We start from the raw sequence: 17,230 nt of genomic DNA on the forward strand, positions 1-17,230 counted from the left end.
AAAAAAAGTATTCTAGGTTTTTGTTTTGACAGATGAAAGAGAGTTCTTGGTTAGAGGTAATTCATATTTTGGGAAACAGACATCTCCAAATGATATATGGATTCTTGTGATAATATTTGTTAGCATTTTTGTTATAGTGCCAGTGAGAATACCAACTGAAAATATAAATTAGCTGTCACTTATTCTATAGAACTCATAAAGCTTTTCTCTGTTCAGTAAATTTTTTTTAAAAAACTGTTGTTACCAAAATAATGAAAACACACACACGTATGTGTACACTATAGTGGGGATTACTCAGAAAATCAGAAAGAAAATATAATAATTCAGGCAGCATTTTCTCCAAGTTATTGGAAAAAGTGATTTGCACAAATACTAATCTATAACACTGTTCAAAGATCTGAATTAAATTCTTGGAATTTCTATTAGCTATGAGTCCACTTTCCATGCATAACTAAAGCAATGATCAAAATTGTAGTAATTTATACCCTTTTACATGCAAAAAAATTGTGTTAGTATTCTAAGACATTACTATGCTGTTATACAGGAGCTGAGAAGTGCCATTCTAAATGTTTTATCTAAGTGGAAATATAAACTTGCTAATTAGTTTACAGTAATTTTTTTTAGTGTTTATTCAATTCAGAATGGCTAAAATATTTAAATCCTTACACTATTATAGCACAATTAGAAGTAGACCCTAAAATGTCTATATTCTTGTTTATGTGCTACATTGGCATTTCCTTTGTAACCCATTCAATTTTGAAGACTCAACAGATTTTGATATTATTTTGCAGTTTAATGACACTACTGAAATTGAGGAATGTAGTTTTCATTTGTGAGGTCCGTCATTTTAATTGCTCTCACAATGTTATACTTATCACTTTCCCACTTCTTGGAAGCATGTTTTTTCCCCATCTCTTTTTATTGTTTGTGGAGCTCTTTTATTGTATATTTATTCACCCCAACCAATAGTTTTATGTTTATTATAGGATGATAATTTACCAAGATGTACTTGAACAGTAGGTAAATCACAGTGACATAGCCCTTGTTCTTTTTTTCTCATGAAATATTTTTTTCCATTGAATCACAGAAACAGATGTTCTAACACCACCATGCAAAATCTTCTTTTATCATCTCATTTTGAAAGTAAACAGTCTCTCAAGCCCATGGAGAAAGGCACTGTACCTGATTCATTTACCAGAAAGTTCATAATAAAAATTTTGTGCATTTCTATTTTAACTTTTTCTTATATATGTTTATTAAAATGCATTATCATATTTTCTAACTTTTCAGCTCCTGATTCTCCCCCACAAGACTTCTCTCTAAAACAGTTGTCTGGTGTCACGGTAAAGTTGTCATGGCAACCACCCCTGGAGCCAAATGGAATTATCCTCTATTACACAGTTTATGTCTGGTAAGAATTTTTTTCTTTTTTGGAAATAGTTCTGAGAACAAGTATTAATCTGTAACATAATAGGAATGCAGTTTTTAAATTTCAGATTGTGAAGGTACATTAGGGATCTGATTATTAATAGGCTAGTTAATATGCCTTTATTAAGAAACAACTTTTTCCTGTATTACATAGAGGTCCATGCATAGTCAGATAATGATTTTTGTAACCAAAACAAAAAACTGTGTATTATGTGCAATTATACTAAAATTCTGCTCTTCAGAGTCATGGACTGGTCAGCTTATGTGACTACAAGTGAATACAGAGGCTTTCAGTTTTACTCCAATATTCTCTATGCCACCGTCTCTTTAAGTTTCCTTGAGCAGAATGATTAAACTAAAATTTAACCAAAAGATATTTCTCCAGAAATCCCTTAAGGTCAATTTTCTATTGAGATGTAAGCAGTATATTTATTTTTTACTGATCACCTTTACCCTAATTGCCTATTTATGAGTCAATCATGAAAAAGATGTAATCCTATAGTGCTTCTCATCAATTAACAACATGGCTATATTGCTTCATGAAAGCTCAACAGATAAAAATGCTTACTTTGATCTAATATAAATCCTCGTAAAAGGATTCACCATTCAATAACATATTTCCTAGTGTATTTTAAATATTTCAACTCAGGAAATACAATTTACATAATGCTTTATAGAACATAGGCATTTCTTACTTTTGTATTCCTCACTTGGAAGGTCCATCATTGAGTAAGAGGCTATGGTGTTTTTAAAAAGTCTATTCTTCTCTTTCCTAAATTAAGATTTCCTGCCCCCCCCAATGCCTGTTTATACCCTTTGCATACTGCTCCTTAGGACATGTCCTGTATTATTCATTGCCTGATTAGTAGTCATTTTGCTTACTCTTTGGCAAAATTGGGAGTGACATGAGGGATGTTAGTGGGAAGAGAAGCAGTGAGAAGAAGGTAACCATTCCCCTCTATTACCCTACTCATTCGTTTATCGATTCAGTTTTTCATTTCTTCATTCAATAATATTGATAGAGTATCTATTTACCTGTGAACAAGGCCCCTGCCCTCAAGGAGCTCATATTCTAAAGAGATAAGTGGATTATATACCCAGAAATTTTAAAATGAGGGGAAATTGGGGGAAAGAGGGCTACTGTTCATAGAGTGCTTTGGAAGTCCTCTTTGAAGAAGTGGCATTGAGTTGTGGTCTGAATGCCAAGAAGGAGCTTCTCGTCAAGAGAAGATCTGCAGGAGGAGGGAACATCAACCGCATAGGCTTGGTGGGGGACACACTTGTCGTTTTGAAGACCATAGAGGAGGTCAGTGTTGCCGGAGAGAGAGACAGAGGAGAGTTATCCTGGAGGGTAGGAGTCCAAAAAAGGTCAGGAGCTAAGCCACTGTAAGGATTTCGTTTTCATTTCAGTTGTAATGGGACTTACTAGAGAATTTCAAGCACCTTGGATACTTTATGGAGAATGAATTGCAGGAGGCAAAAGTGTTAACAGCGTTACTAGGTAGGAGATAAGGAGTCTGGGCCGTGGATGATGCTGGGATGAAGGAAAGAAGTGGGCAGCTTTTTATAACATTTAGGAAGAAGAGTTGATACGATTTGGTGAATGGATTGGCTGTGAGAACGAAAAAAAAAAAGAAATCAGTGGAATCAATGATGACTTCTAGATTTTTTTTCTTTCTTTTTTTTAATGTTTATTTTCTTATTAGTCATCCATTTTATACACATGAGTGTATACATGTCAATCCCAATCTCCCAATTCATCACACCCCCACCCCCACCCGTCAGCTGCTTGCCCCTCTTGCTGTCCATACGTTTGTTCTATACATCTGTGTCTCAATTTCCGCTCTGCAAACCGGATCATCTGTAACATTTTCTGGGTTCCACATATATGCGTTAATATACAATATTTGTTTCTCTATTTCTGACTTACCTCACTCTGTATGACAGTCTTTAGATGCATCCCCGTCCCTACAAATGACCCAATTTTGTTCCTTTTTATGGCTGAGGAATATTCCATTGTATATATGTACCACACCTTCTTTATCCATTTGTCTGTTGATGGGCATTATGGTTGCTTCTATGACCTGGCTATTGTAAATAGTGCTGCAGTGAACATTGTGGTACACGACTCTTTTTGAATTATGGTTTTCTCAGGGTATATGTTCAGTAGTGGGATTGCTGGGTCATATGGTAATTCTATTTTCAGTTTTTTAAGGAACCTCCATACTGTTCTCCATAGTGGCTGTATCAATTTACATTCCAACCAACAATGCAAGAGGGTTCCCTTTTCTCCACACCTTCTCCAGCATTTGTTGTTTGTAGATTTTCTGATAATGCCCATTCTAACTGGTGTGAGGTGATACCTCATTGTAGTTTTGATTTGCATTTCTCTAATAATTAGTGATGTTGAGCAGCTTTTCATGTGCTTCTTGGCCATCTGTATATCTTCTTTGGAGAAATGTCTATTTAGGTCTTCTGCCCATTTTTGGATTGGGTTGTTTGTTTTTTGGTTATTGAGCTGTATGATCTGTTTATATATTTTGGAGATTAATCCTTTGTCCGATGATTCATTTGCAAATATTTTCTCCCATTTGAGGGTTGTCTTTTTGTCTTGTTTATGGTTTCCTTTGCTGTGCAAAAGCTTTGAAGTTTCATTAGGTCCCATTTGTTTATTTTTGGTTTTATTTCCATTACTCTAGGAGGTGGATCAAAAAATATCTTGTTGTGATTTATGTCAAAGAGTTTTTCCTATGTTTTCCTCTAAGAGTTTTATAGTGACCAGTCTTACCTTTAGGTCTCGAATCCATTTTGAGTGTATTTTTGTGTATGGTGTTAGGGAGTGTTCTAATTTCATTCTTTTACATGTAGCTGTCCAGTTTTCCCAGCACCACTTATTGAAGAGACTGTCTTTTCTCCATTGTATATCCTTGTCTCCTTTGTCATAGGTTAGTTGACCATAGGTGTGTGGGTTTATCTCTGGGCTTTCTATCCTGTTCCACTGATCTATATTTCTGTTTTTGTGCCAGTACCATATTATCTTGACTACTGTAGCTTTGTGGTATAGTCTGAAGTCAGGGAGTCTGATTCGTCCAGCTCCGTTTTTTTCCCTCAAGACTCCTTTGGCTATTCGGGGTCTTTTGTGTCTCCATACAAATTTTAAGATGATTTGTTCTAGTTCTGTAAAAAATGCTGTTGGTAATTTGATAGGGATTGCATTGAATCTGTAGATTGCTTTGGGTCATATAGTCATTTTCACAATATTGGTTCTTCCAATCCAAGAACATGGTATATCTCTCCATCTTTTGGCATCATCGTTAATTTCTTTCATCAGTGTCTTATAGTTTTCTGCATACAGGTCTTTTGTCTCCCTAGGTAGGTTTATTCCTAGGTATTTTATTCTTTTTGTTGCAGTGGTAAATGGGAGTGTTTCCTGAATCTCTCTTTCAGATTTTTCATCATTAGCCTATAGGAATGAAAGAGATATCTGTGCATTAATTTTGTATCCTGCAACTTTACTGAATTCATTGATTAGCTCTAGGAGTTTTCTGGTGGCGTCTTTAGGATTCTGTTTGTATAGTATCATGTCATCTGCAAACAGTGACAGTTTTACTTTTCTCCAATTTGTATTATTTCTTTTTCTTCTCTGATTGCTGTGGCTAGGACTTCCAAAACTATGTTGAATAATAGTGGTGAGAGTGGACATCTTTGTCTTGTTCCTGATCTTAGAGGAAATGCTTTCAGTTTTTCACCACTGAGAATGATGTTTGCTGTGGGTTTGTCATATATGGCCTTTATTATGTTGAAGTAGGTTCCCTCTATGCCCACTTTCTGGAGAGCTTTTATCATAAATGGGTGTTGAATTTTGTCATCTATTGAGATGATCATATGGTTTTTATTCAATTTGTTAATATGGTGTGTCACATTGATTGATTTGCGTATATTGAAGAATCCTTGCATCTCTGGGATAAATCCCACTTGATCATGGTGTATGATCCTTTTAATGTGCTGTTGGATTCTGTTTGCTAGTATTTTGTTGAGGATTTTTGCATCTATATTCATCAGTGATAGTGGTCTGTAATTTTCTTTTTTTGTAGTATCTTTGTCTGGTTTTGGTATCAGGGTGATGGTGGCCTCGTAGAATGAGTTTGGGAGTGTTCCTTCCTCTGCAATTTTTTGGAAGAGTTTGAGAAGGATGGGTGTTAGCTCTTCTCTAAATGTTTGATAGTATTTACCTGTGAAGCCATCTGGTCCTGGGCTTTTGTTTGTTGGAAGATTTTTAATCACAGTTCAATTTCACTACTTGTGATTGGTTTGTTCATATTTTCTATTTCTTCCTGGTTTAGCCTTGGAAGGTTATACCTTTCTAAGAATTTGTCCATTTCTTCCACGTTGTCCATTTTATTGGCATAGAGTTGCTTGTAGTAGTCTCTTAGGATGCTTTGTATTTCTGCGGTGTCAGTTGTAACTTCTCCTTTTTCATTTCTAATTTTATTGATTTGAGTCCTCTCCCTGTTTTTCTTGATGAGTCTGGCTAATGGTTTATCAATTTTGTTTACCTTCTCAAAGAACCAGCTTTTAGTGATCTTTGCTATTGTTTTCTTTGTTTCTGTTCCATTTATTTCTGCTCTGATCTTTATGATTTCTTTCCTTCTGCTAACTTTGGGATTTGTTTGTTCTTCTTTCTCTAGTTCCTTTACGTGTAAGGTTAGATTGTTTGAGATTTTTCTTGTTTCTTGAGGTAGGCTTTTATAGCTATAAACGTCCCTCTTAGAACTGTTTTGCTGCATCCCATAGGTTTTGGATCGTCGTGTTTTCATTGTCATTTGTCTCTAGGTAATTTCTGATTTCCTCTTTGATTTCTTCAGTGATCTCTTGGTTATTTAGTAACATATTGTTTAGCCTCCATGTGTTTGTGTTTTTTACGTTTTTTTCCCTGTAATTCATTTCTAATCTCATAGCATTGTGGTCAGAAAAGATGCTTGATATGATTTCAATTTTCTTAAATTTACTGAGGCTTGATTTGTGACCCAAGATGTGATCTATCCTGGAGAGTGTTCCATGTGCACTTGAGAAATAAGTGTAATCTGCTGTTTTTGGATGGAATGTCCTATAAATATCAATTAAATCTATCTGGTCCATTGTGTCATTTAAAGCTTGTGTTTTCTTATTAATTTTCTGTCTGGGTGGCCTGTCCATTGGTGTAAGTGAGGTGTTAAAGTCCCCCACTAGTATTGTGTTACTGTCGATTTCCTCTTTTATAGCTGTTAGCAGTTGCCTTATATATTGAGGTGCTCCTATGTTGGGTGCTTAAATATTTATAATTGTTATATCTTCTTCTTGGATTGGTCCCTTGATCATTTTGTAGTGTCCTTCCTTGTCTCTTGTAACATTCTTTATTTTAAAGTCTTTTATCTGATATGAGTATAGCTACTCCAGCTTTCTTTTGATTTCCATTTGCATGGAATATCTTTTTCCATCCCCTCACTTTCAGTCTGTATGTGTCCCTTGGTCTGAAGTGTGTCTCTTGTAGACAGCACATATATGGGTCTTTTATATCCATTCAGCCAGTCTGTGTCTTTTGGTTGGAGCATTTAATCCATTCACGTTTAAGGTAATTATCAATATGTATGTTCCTAATACCATTTTCTTAATTTTGGGGGGGTTTGTTTTTGAAGGTCCTTCTCTTGTGTTTCCCACTTAGAGAAGTACCTTTAGCATTTATTGTAGAGCTGGTTTGGTTGTGCTGAATTCTGTTAGCTTTTGCTTGTCTGTAAAGCTTTTGATTTCTCCATCGAATCTGAATGAGATCCTTGCCAGTTAGAGTAATCTTGGTTGTAGTTTATTCCATTTCATCACTTTAAGTATATCATGCCACACCCTTCTGGCTTGTAGAGTTTCTGCTGAGAAATCAGCTGTTAACCTTATGGGAGTTCCCTTGTATGTTATTTCTCATTTTTCCCTTGCTGCTTTCAATAATTTTTCTTTGTCTTTAATTTTTGCCAATTTAATTAGTATGTGTCTTGGTGTGTTTCTCCTTGGGGTTATCCTATATGGGACTCTCTGCACTTCCTGGACTTGGGTGGCTGTTTCCTTTCTCATGATAGGGAAGTTTTCAACTATATTCTCTTCAGATATTTTTTTGGGTCCTTTCTCTCTCTCTTCTTCTTCTGGGACCCCTATAATGTGAATGTTGTTGCATTTAATGTTGTCCCAGAGGTCTCTTAGGCTGTCTTCATTTCTTTTCATTCTTTTTCGTTTATTCTGTTCCGCAGCAGTGAATTCCACCGTTCTGTCTTCCAGGTCACTTATCCGTTCTTCTGCCTCAGTTATTCTGCTATTGATTCCTTCTAGTGTAGTTTTCATTTCAGTTATTGTATTGTTCATCTCTGTTTGTTTGTTCTTTAATTCTTCTAGTTCTTTGTTAAACATTTCTTGCATCTTCTTGATCTTTGCCTCCATTGTTTTTCTGAGGTCCTGGATCATCTTCACTATCAGTATGCTGAATTATTTTTCTGGAAGGTTGCCTATCTCTACTTCATTTAGTTGTTTTTCTGGGGTTTTATCTTGTTCCTTCATCTGGTACATAGCCCTCTGCCTTTTCATCTTGTCTATCTTTCTGTGAATGTGGTTTTTGTTACACAGGCTGCAGGATTGTGGTTCTGCTTGCTTCTGCTATCTGCCTTCTGGTGGATGAGGCTATCCAAGAGGCTTGTGGAAGTTTCCTGATGGGAGGGACTGGTGATGGGTAGAGCTGACTGTTGCTCTGGTGGGCAGAGCTCAGTAAAACTTTAATCTGCTTGTCTGCTGATGGGTGGGGCTGGGTTCCCTCCCTGTTGGTTGTTTGACCTGAGGCGACCCAATACTGGAGCCTACCCGGGCTCTTTGATGGGGCTAATGGGGGACTCTGGGAGGGCTCACGCCAAGGAGTACTTCCCAGAACTTCTGCTGCCAGTGTCCTTGTCCCTTGTTGAGCCAGAGTTGACCCATGCCTCTGCAGGAGACCCTCCAACACTAGCAGGTAGGTCTGGTTCAATCTCCTTTGGGGTCACTGCTCCTTCCCCTGGGTCCCGATGCTCACACTACTTGGTGTGTGCCCTCCAAGAGTGGAGTCTCTGTTTCCCCCAATCCTGCCGAAGTCCTGCAGTCAAATCCCGCTAGCCTTCAAAGTCTGATTCTCTAGGATTTCCTCCTCCCGTTGCCAGGTCCCCAGGTTGGGAAGCCTGACGTGTGGCTCAGAACCTTCACTCCAGTGGGTGGACTTCTGTGGCATAAGTGTTCTCCAGTTTGTGAGTCACCCACCCAGCAGTTATGGGATTTGATTTTATTGTGATAGCGCCCCTCCTACCATCTCATTGAGCTTCTCCTTTGTCTTTGCATTCCAGTGTTCTCCAAAGAGGGAATGAGAGCATGTCCTTTTACTCTGCCATTTTGAACGAATCTCGACTTCTAGATTTTTGAATCAAAGGGTGATAACTCTGAGATTTTTGACACCATTTTGCTAAGTTAGAAATAAAATTGAAAGTGAAAAAAAATAATGAAAATGAGAATCAAGACTTTTCTGGCTGGGGTTCCAGCCCTACACTTGTGAGAACAATGTCATTACTCTGTATGCAGTTGTCGCACAGCGATCATGCTGTGTGGGTTCAACTCCCCAGTAGTGCTTTTTCTCTCCTTTGATATCCGTTTTTTGTCTCTCTTCCTAAGATGGATTATAGATACAGGGGAAGCTCACTGAAAGTAGGATGAGGGGATCTCAAGTCTGGGATATGGTAGCTCTTCTCACCTGGCTTTTGGGAATCATCCTGGGACCCATCTCCCATCATAGCTTCTAGTTTCAAGGTTTTTATTTTCTGTTTTAGCCTTGATCCAGCCTCAGGCTTATTCTAGTGCCCTGGCTCTCTCAGCATGTCTGTCTCAACCCTCAGGTAGCTAGATGCTCTTGGTCATTTTCTCTGAACCAGTCTGTAGTGTGCAGGACTGGGAAGGTGACTTCCACACTGTTCCCTAGCTCTGGATGGTCTGCTAGAAGAGCCCTTAGATCTTACGGGGACATAAGTAATTACTGGACATAATTACTTACTAGACATAAGTAATGCCATATGAAAGACATATTTTCTAAGAGGTTTGCCATTTTCCTTTCCATCCTGAGAAGAAGGAGCTCTACACTGGTATTTCCTTCACAAACCTATTTGTTTTCACCACACTACCCTCAACTTAAGATCCCAGGACACTCCTGTCTGAAGGCTTTGTCCTGTTCTTTCTCTCACCTTTTCTTAGTGGAGCAAAACTTGTTCTTGTTCTTGACTGTTGAAAGCTTTCTTTTTGCATATACTTCTTTCTTTCTATACCATGACTTACTATAAAACTTTACGGTCTAAAATCACGCAGGATTGACTCTCGATGTGGAAAGAGAATGTAAAAAACACTTTTTCCTCAGTAGAACTTCGCTTTATCTTACACACACACATACACACACACACACACGCACACGCACACACACACACACACACACACACACTGGGAGGGAGAGGGCGAGAGAAGAGAGAGAGAGACAGAAAGAGATTGAGATCCTATCTGCTTCAAGATCTGGTTTGTTAATTGCTGTATCTGGAACAGAAAACTTCCTGGCTCATAATTGAAGCTAGATATTTGTTGAATGGATGAATGAATGAAGAATATATTTTAAGAGTTAAAAACTTAATATAGACTTACTAGCTTTTCATTTCTGGCATAAGCGTAGTGATGCTTTTCCAGACAATGAATACCTTCAATTGAATAGAGTTAGGTCTTACAAAGAAAAAACAAAGAAGGAAAAACACCTTAACATTTTAAAGAATATTATCTATAATAGACTGAAATATATAAATGGTAATGGAGTATATACAGAGATATTTTTAAATTTCTAGCATCTTCTTCCCTAAGATACCTGTTGGAACCACTGTAGTTAAAGGGATAGTCATAATCCTTGGTACTTTCGTATCACTGTCACTAATCGCTAATGCTTTTTTTGAATTCTTGCTGTATCAGTTTTACTGGAGAGAATAGGAGGCATGTATCACCATATAATGGACATGCATTCTGAGTCAGAGAGACATAGGTTTGAGTCATGGCACAGCCACTAAATTATCTGTGTTCTCTTAAAATACTGTATAAGTGGTGGCTATCTTTATTGGCAGAGTTCCTGTTTCGGGGTCCATATTTCTCTCACAGTTCTCAATTTCCATTATTTTAGTTCTTTCAATAACTACTAACTTCTTTGAAAAACAACATCTTTGGATATTTGCTGTTTTCAGTATGTCTGCAAATTGCAGGTTACCTGTTATATTTGTTATACTGGTGACTCCTCCCTTTGTCGTGAGTATTTCTTTACAAAATAGCTCACGAGGGTTACTGTGCAATCATTTTATAACCACTGCTGTGTGAATCACATTTGATTTGTAGATGGCATGTTCAGAAATCTTCTTTAACCCATTGCATTTTATATAAGTTTATTTATTTATTTATTTTTGGCTGTGTTGGGTTTTCATTGCTGCTTGCAAGCTTTCTCTAGTTGCTGTGAGTGGGGCTACTCTTTATTGCAGTGTGCAGGCTTCTCATTGCAGTGGCTTCTCTTGTTGCGGAGCACGGGCTCTAGGCGCACAGGCTTCAGTAGTTGCGGTGTGTGGGCTCAGTAGTTGTGGCTCGCGGACTCCAGAGCGCAGGCTCAGTAGTTGTGGTGCATGGGCTTAGTTGCTCTGCAGCATGTGGGATCTTCCCGGACCAGGGCTCAAACCCGTGTCCGCTGTATTGGCAGGCGGATGCTTAACCACTGTGCCACCAGGGAAGTCCTGACCCATTGCATTTTAAAATAATGTTTTCTTTTAAAGTTTGCTTTGTGAAATAACTTTTGTCATCTAAGTAGCACTTTTTCTTCAGTCATACTGGTAAATTATGTTTATATGGTTTCAAATGAGAAGCAATCCTTTCATTCCTAGGGCGGCCACCATTAAATAAATGAATTTCTACTAGAGCTCTCTAAGCTTATTCTTTTAATACACTTTGGATTGAGGTGTGGTATTCTAGTAGACTGATTATACAACTTATTTATTTATTTTATAGCTGAATTCAACTTGGATTTGTTTAGCAATTCATAATGTCAGTAAAATTTAACAGTAGTTTTCTTCCTTGTTTATAAAACTTTGAGTGGCCCATAAGGTGTAGCTAAAAGACTGTGGAATGCAAGTGATGCTGAAAACTCTAGCTTATATACAAACCTTGGCCTTTAAATGTTTCTTGGTCTTCTTAGTAGTTGTTATGAGAAGTAACTTTGAATCAGTCAGTCTGACAAATGTTTATTAAACTCTGTGGGGAGATAAAAAATATATAGAACCTTAAAATAATTTAGACTAATTAGAGATAAAATATGCCCATGTGAGATAACTTAAAAATACTTGCTGAGCAATATATTAGGAAGTCAAAACAGTTTTACTGCAGCATTTTATTAAATGTCACTGGTCAAATGATTCCCCCTGTAGCATAAAAGCTTACCTTTGGAAATGGCTTTCATTATGCTAAAAAGATACGCTTAGTCCTATTTCTTCCACTTTTCTAAACGATTTTCACTCTATTAAAACCACCTAATAGTTTGAACATATGATATAGATCAATAATCAGAATGGGGAGGGGGCTATTTCAAATTTCCTGAGTTCACCTCCCGTTTGGAATGAAGTTGGTAAAGGCAGATTTATAAGTCAGGAGAACATCTCAGTGGGAACAGTATATGAAGGCTTGGAGGCAGCATGAATGAACTATATCAAGAAGTTGATAAGTAGCATTGTAGACATGAAATAGTGGGGCAGGATTAGGATGGTGGGAGATACAAACACAGGTAGGTGGAGTGGTTGAGTGTAAGGGTGCTTTTGATCATTTAACCTGAGGTTTCTAGTGGGATATTAAGAACTCTGTCTCAGCTCTTTTTTTGCTAATCATTTTCATGAATGATTTGGATGAAGCTTGGGTACCGAGGCGACAAGCAGGCTATTGGTAGGCCACCCACGCTTTGCTGGACCAGCAAACTGTTAATAAATTCTGAAGAGAATTCTGTCAGTATAGTGAGTAGATATCTAGTGAAACTTCACCTTCCTTTGTTTCTTACAAAAATCAGAATTCTTTTGCCATATTCCCCATGAAAATAAATCAGCAGGAATTAAATAGAGGTGGTCTTTACGTGGAGCATTTGCTTTGCAGTTTACCTCAGTTCCCACCACACTCTGTTTTAAATTCAATCATTTTAGTCATTTACTTTGCCTTTGTGGATCTTGAGTTTTTATACCTTAAATTTCAGGGGTCTTCTCATCCCATTTGTGAAATGTACAAAGCTAGGAAAGATTGTGATTGGGGAACAAAACACCTTGGAGAGCTAAAGAAAAGGACTCAAGAGGGATAGTGGAATAGTTAACATTTTGGGACAAATGCTGTGTTTGGTTTCTTACCTGTCACTTGTTTTTCATGACAGGACCTTGAAGTGAAGAATATTATCACCATTTTATAGTTGTGGAAATTAAGTCTTGATGAGGTTAAGGTGTTGATTAAGGTTATAGAACTAGAAGATGACAGAACTAGGATCATAACCAGATCTGTATTACTCTCAAATCATGCTTTCCCCAAATCACTAGGAATAAGTGTTATAATTGCCCTCTGTTCTAAAGACTCAACAGTATGCTTATAGGATTGGGAAAGTCTTAGTTTGATAACAGCATTTGTGATTAAAGACTAATGGAGTTATAATAAATTAAGCTTAGTGCGTCAACTCATATGGCATATTTCTACCAAAAAAAATCACTGGCTTGATATTGGTCTGCATAGTTTCATGGACTTTATCCCTTAATGAGAGCATGATCATACTGTTTTATGTGTAAACCAGTTGAATAACTGGTCCTCACAGTTACAATGGTAAATGGACAAAGCAGGCTTGTTCAGCAAGGAGTGGTGATGATGGTGGAAATACTCAGGATCGAGGCATATGATAAACTATTAAATAATGGAAATAGGTGTTAGTCAAGATTCTTTTAGTTTCGAATGATTGCGCCCAACCTAAATTGGCTTAAGCAAAATAATGACATATTTAGCTGAAAAGTCCAGGGGTATACTAACTGGCTGTAGAAACTCAAATAATTTCATCAAGCGTGGTTAACAGCAAGAAGCTTGGTGTGGGCAACAGCAAGATGGCCCTGTGTCTTGAGTATAGTGACACAGGAGGAAAGTGGAAAGAGATGAAACTGGAGGGGGGGCAGGCCAGATACATGGAGCCTTGAGGCTTGAATAAGGAGCTCTCTCTCTCTCCCGCTCGCGCTCTCTCTCCCTCTCCCTCTCTCTCTCTCTCTCTCTCTCTCTCTCTCTCTCTCTCTCTCTCTCTCTCTCTCTCTCTCCCCCTCTCCCTCCGTCCCCCTCCCTCCCTCCCTCCCTCCCTCCCTCCCTCCTTCCCTCCTTCCCTCCTTCCCTCCTTCCCTCCCTCCCTGTGTGTGTCTATCTAGAGAGAGAGAAGAATGAATCTCAGTATTGAATGGGATTTTTTAATTTTATTTTCATCACTCACCCAAAGATTACACCCAGGAGAAAACATTCAAAAGACTTTCCATTACTCTTGGAATAAAATCCAAATGCTTTATTTTGGCCCGAGGGATTGTGTCTGTCCTCGGGGGATGAAATCTTTCTCCTCCAGCTTAAGTACAGTCCCTCCTCCTGTCTTGTGGACCCTAATTCCTATGTTGGCTTCAAGAGGATGGTTTATAAGTGTATAAGTGAGCTTCAAATCATTCTCCATAGTAGCTTTCTCCTCTAATCTTATAAATGTGTCTTTTCTGCTAAATGCAAACAAGCAAAACAAAGTCAAACCAAATCAAATGAAATCAACCAGCCAAGCAAATGATGACAACAGGAATAAGAGTAACAATAAATGAATACCCTACTTCGACTCAGACTTTCTCTGAGATTCTAGTAAAGCTTTAGGATCATGGAATATGCAGCTATTTATGCTAGTTTGGGGTTCTTTGCTATGTAATTATTAACCTAGTGATTCAATCCATCTATGAAGAGTAAATATTCTAGAGTAATTGCAATCATAGAAGACCAGTGTCATTGGAGTGGGAAAATTTGTGAAGTTGCTGGGTCATGTGAGAGAGAAAATGATTTGATAGTCAAGTAACTGCATGTTGAAATTCTTTATTTTGGGGAGTGGTATTTAGTGAGTGAAAGGATTAGTGTAGCATATTTAGATAATAGCAGATTAAAGTTTTAAAAATAAATTCATAGGAATGTACAGGAATGGGTGTATCATCAGGCTAGATTGCCCGCATGGAACAAAATACCAAATGATGAAGATTAGAATTGAGACCATGACCTTTCAAAGAGTCTCATACCTTGTCCAGGAAACCATGCATGTTCACAGTTAGGGAAATGGGGACTTTTGTTTAAGTCTTTCCATATGGTTTTGATATTCATGGTTCCTCTTAGGCAGTTGTTGCTTAGCATAGTCTTGATATGATAAGAAATGAGCAAAGGAATTGGTAAAGCAGAGCAAAGAAACTGCTCTTAAGCTCTAGAATTTCCTTTATGCCCTAGATGTCAAAATGTGGTCTGTCTTTTGAAAAGAAGTGTAAATTAACTAGGAAATAACTTCATCTTAAAGACTCCATTAATTTCATCCCAGTATGTTTTCTTGATGTTACCAATGAGTGTAGACAAACAGAAAAACTACATCTTATATTTATTCAGAATAATTTCAAAGTCATTCAAATTCTTTTGTTTTCTCAAATTCAAAAAGGCTTTAGGGCTTCCCTGGTGGCGCAGTGGTTGGGGGTCCGCCTGCCGATGCAGGGGACACGGGTTCGTGCCCCGGTCCGGGAAGATCCCACATGCCACGGAGCGGCTGGGCCCGTGAGCCATGGCCGCTGAGCCTGCGTGTCCGGGGCCTGTGCTCCGCAACGCAAGAGGCCACAACAGTGAGAGGCCCGCGTACCGCAAAAAAAAAAAAAAAAAAAAAAAAAGGCTTTAAAAATGTTCTAATGAGTTTATAAGTTAAATCAGTAAAATGATAGCACTGAAGACTCCCCAAGTTTTTTTTTTCCCTCAGTTTGAAAATCTGCACTGTGTGGGAGGTTTGGCTGATTTTCTAAGTTATCTACTTTATAGGTTAAGTATTGTGTGACATTTATGGTCCTTCCATTTCCACACAGTTTATGACTTTGGATATGTAAGAGTTAGACCTGCTCTGTCAGGTGGGCCTTCTCTCTTCCTCTTCCCTCCTCAACTCCCTCTTCTACTGTCAAACCTCACAAACTTGCTTTCTAGTGAACAGTTTCCTGCATCTCTGGGGGCTGTGCTTTATTCTCCTTTTCTACTCTTGGGTCACAATTAATTTCCTCACTCATTCTTTCTCTTTTTCTTTGCTTTTAGCCACTAGGGGAAAAATTACTACCCTTAAGGGGATCACACTGTTATTAATGAATTGTTTTATAATTAATTACTGCTTTGTCTCTCTGTTTTGAGGGTAAGGCCTGTCTCTTACTCACTTAATAGTTCCTGACATATAATAGGTGCTCAAAGAATTTTGCTGAATTTTGTTGAATATTGATTGTATACATATCATCACTAAATACAGAAGGAGTGGGGAAGGTATCTATCTTTCTCAATTTGGAGCACTATAAAAGAACAATGCCTCCTTAACTCCCTGACATATACTGTATTCCATTTAAAAGACTAAAATAAAGTATATAAAAGAAAATGTATGAATAAGTTATTCCAAAAATTGGACTGCAAATGACCAATAAGAAGATAATCTGTTTTACTCATCGTCAGAGATGTGCAAATTAAATAAATGTTTCTGGTCAATTAAATTTGCAGAAATTAAGAAAATTAATATCCAGACAGGTGGTGAAAGTTTGCACACTTGCTGTGACTCCAGATAATAATGATTTATTAATTATCATTAAAATAAAAATTTTATAAAACCATTTGACTCAGTCACACTATTGGGAATTTAACCTGCAGAAATAAAAGTATTGTTATGGAAAGATATTTGAGTAAGAATGATTACTGTATCACTGATAGTAATATGAAAAAAAAGAGTAACAGCCTAAATGTTAATTTATAGAGGGAAGGCTGAAGAAATATGCTATATACAAATTAGGCAACTAAAAAGAAAATAATGGTATAGATTATTGTTATTAACATGAGAAAAATCAAGATATAGAACATATACTTTTATAAATGGAAATAAAACGCTGTAGTGGAACACATCATAATCCTATTATAATATTTTTAAATTAATAAGAACAAAACAGACATTTTAAAACTAAACCAGCTAAAACCAGGAGTAACAACTGATTCCAGCAGTGTCAAAGCTGGGTTTCTTATGCATGGGAGAAACTGTAGGATTGCCCATGAGATGGCTCTTCAGAGAGCAGAGAGCTCAGGCCTCAGCCCAGAGGTTTCTGTGTGTTTCTGCCAATCTGGCAGCAGTATAAGAGCAAGGAGGGTGGAGTCGGATCCTTGGGAACAGCATCACTTCTCTTTCCTTTTCCTACTTCTGGGTTCTCAGTTTTATGGCAGACCATCTCTTATGTACCCAAGATACATTCTGAACTTGTACCAGAAGTTGAAGCTTCAATTGAAGATTATCTGTGCTCAGATATTTTTCTACCATAGTTATTAAAATATCAGTCACAACTCTAAACTACAAACGCCAAACAGACAAGACATATCAGTATTTGAAAAATTTTTGTTAGCACTGTTTTGTCCCTGGAGATAAACTGGAGTAGATGTG

The 17,230-nt window shown here is 37.6% G+C and overlaps 1 protein-coding gene across 1 annotated transcript in view; it reads left to right on the top strand.

Moving 5' to 3' along the window:
- The window catches only part of PTPRQ (protein tyrosine phosphatase receptor type Q), a 254,741-nt gene that overhangs the window by 100,464 nt on the left and 137,047 nt on the right, over positions 1–17,230 (top strand). The window contains exon 34 of the mRNA XM_089921589.1: positions 1,291–1,411. Coding sequence (XP_089777715.1) covers positions 1,291–1,411 — 121 coding nt within the window. The remainder of the gene's footprint in view (positions 1–1,290; positions 1,412–17,230) is intronic.

The sequence above is a fragment of the Delphinapterus leucas genome, chromosome 11 (genome assembly GCF_059928025.1).
Source record: "Delphinapterus leucas isolate spDelLeu-1000000601 "Yukka" chromosome 11, BTC_Dleu_Yukka2, whole genome shotgun sequence".
In the NCBI taxonomy this organism is placed as follows: Eukaryota; Metazoa; Chordata; class Mammalia; order Artiodactyla; family Monodontidae; genus Delphinapterus; species Delphinapterus leucas.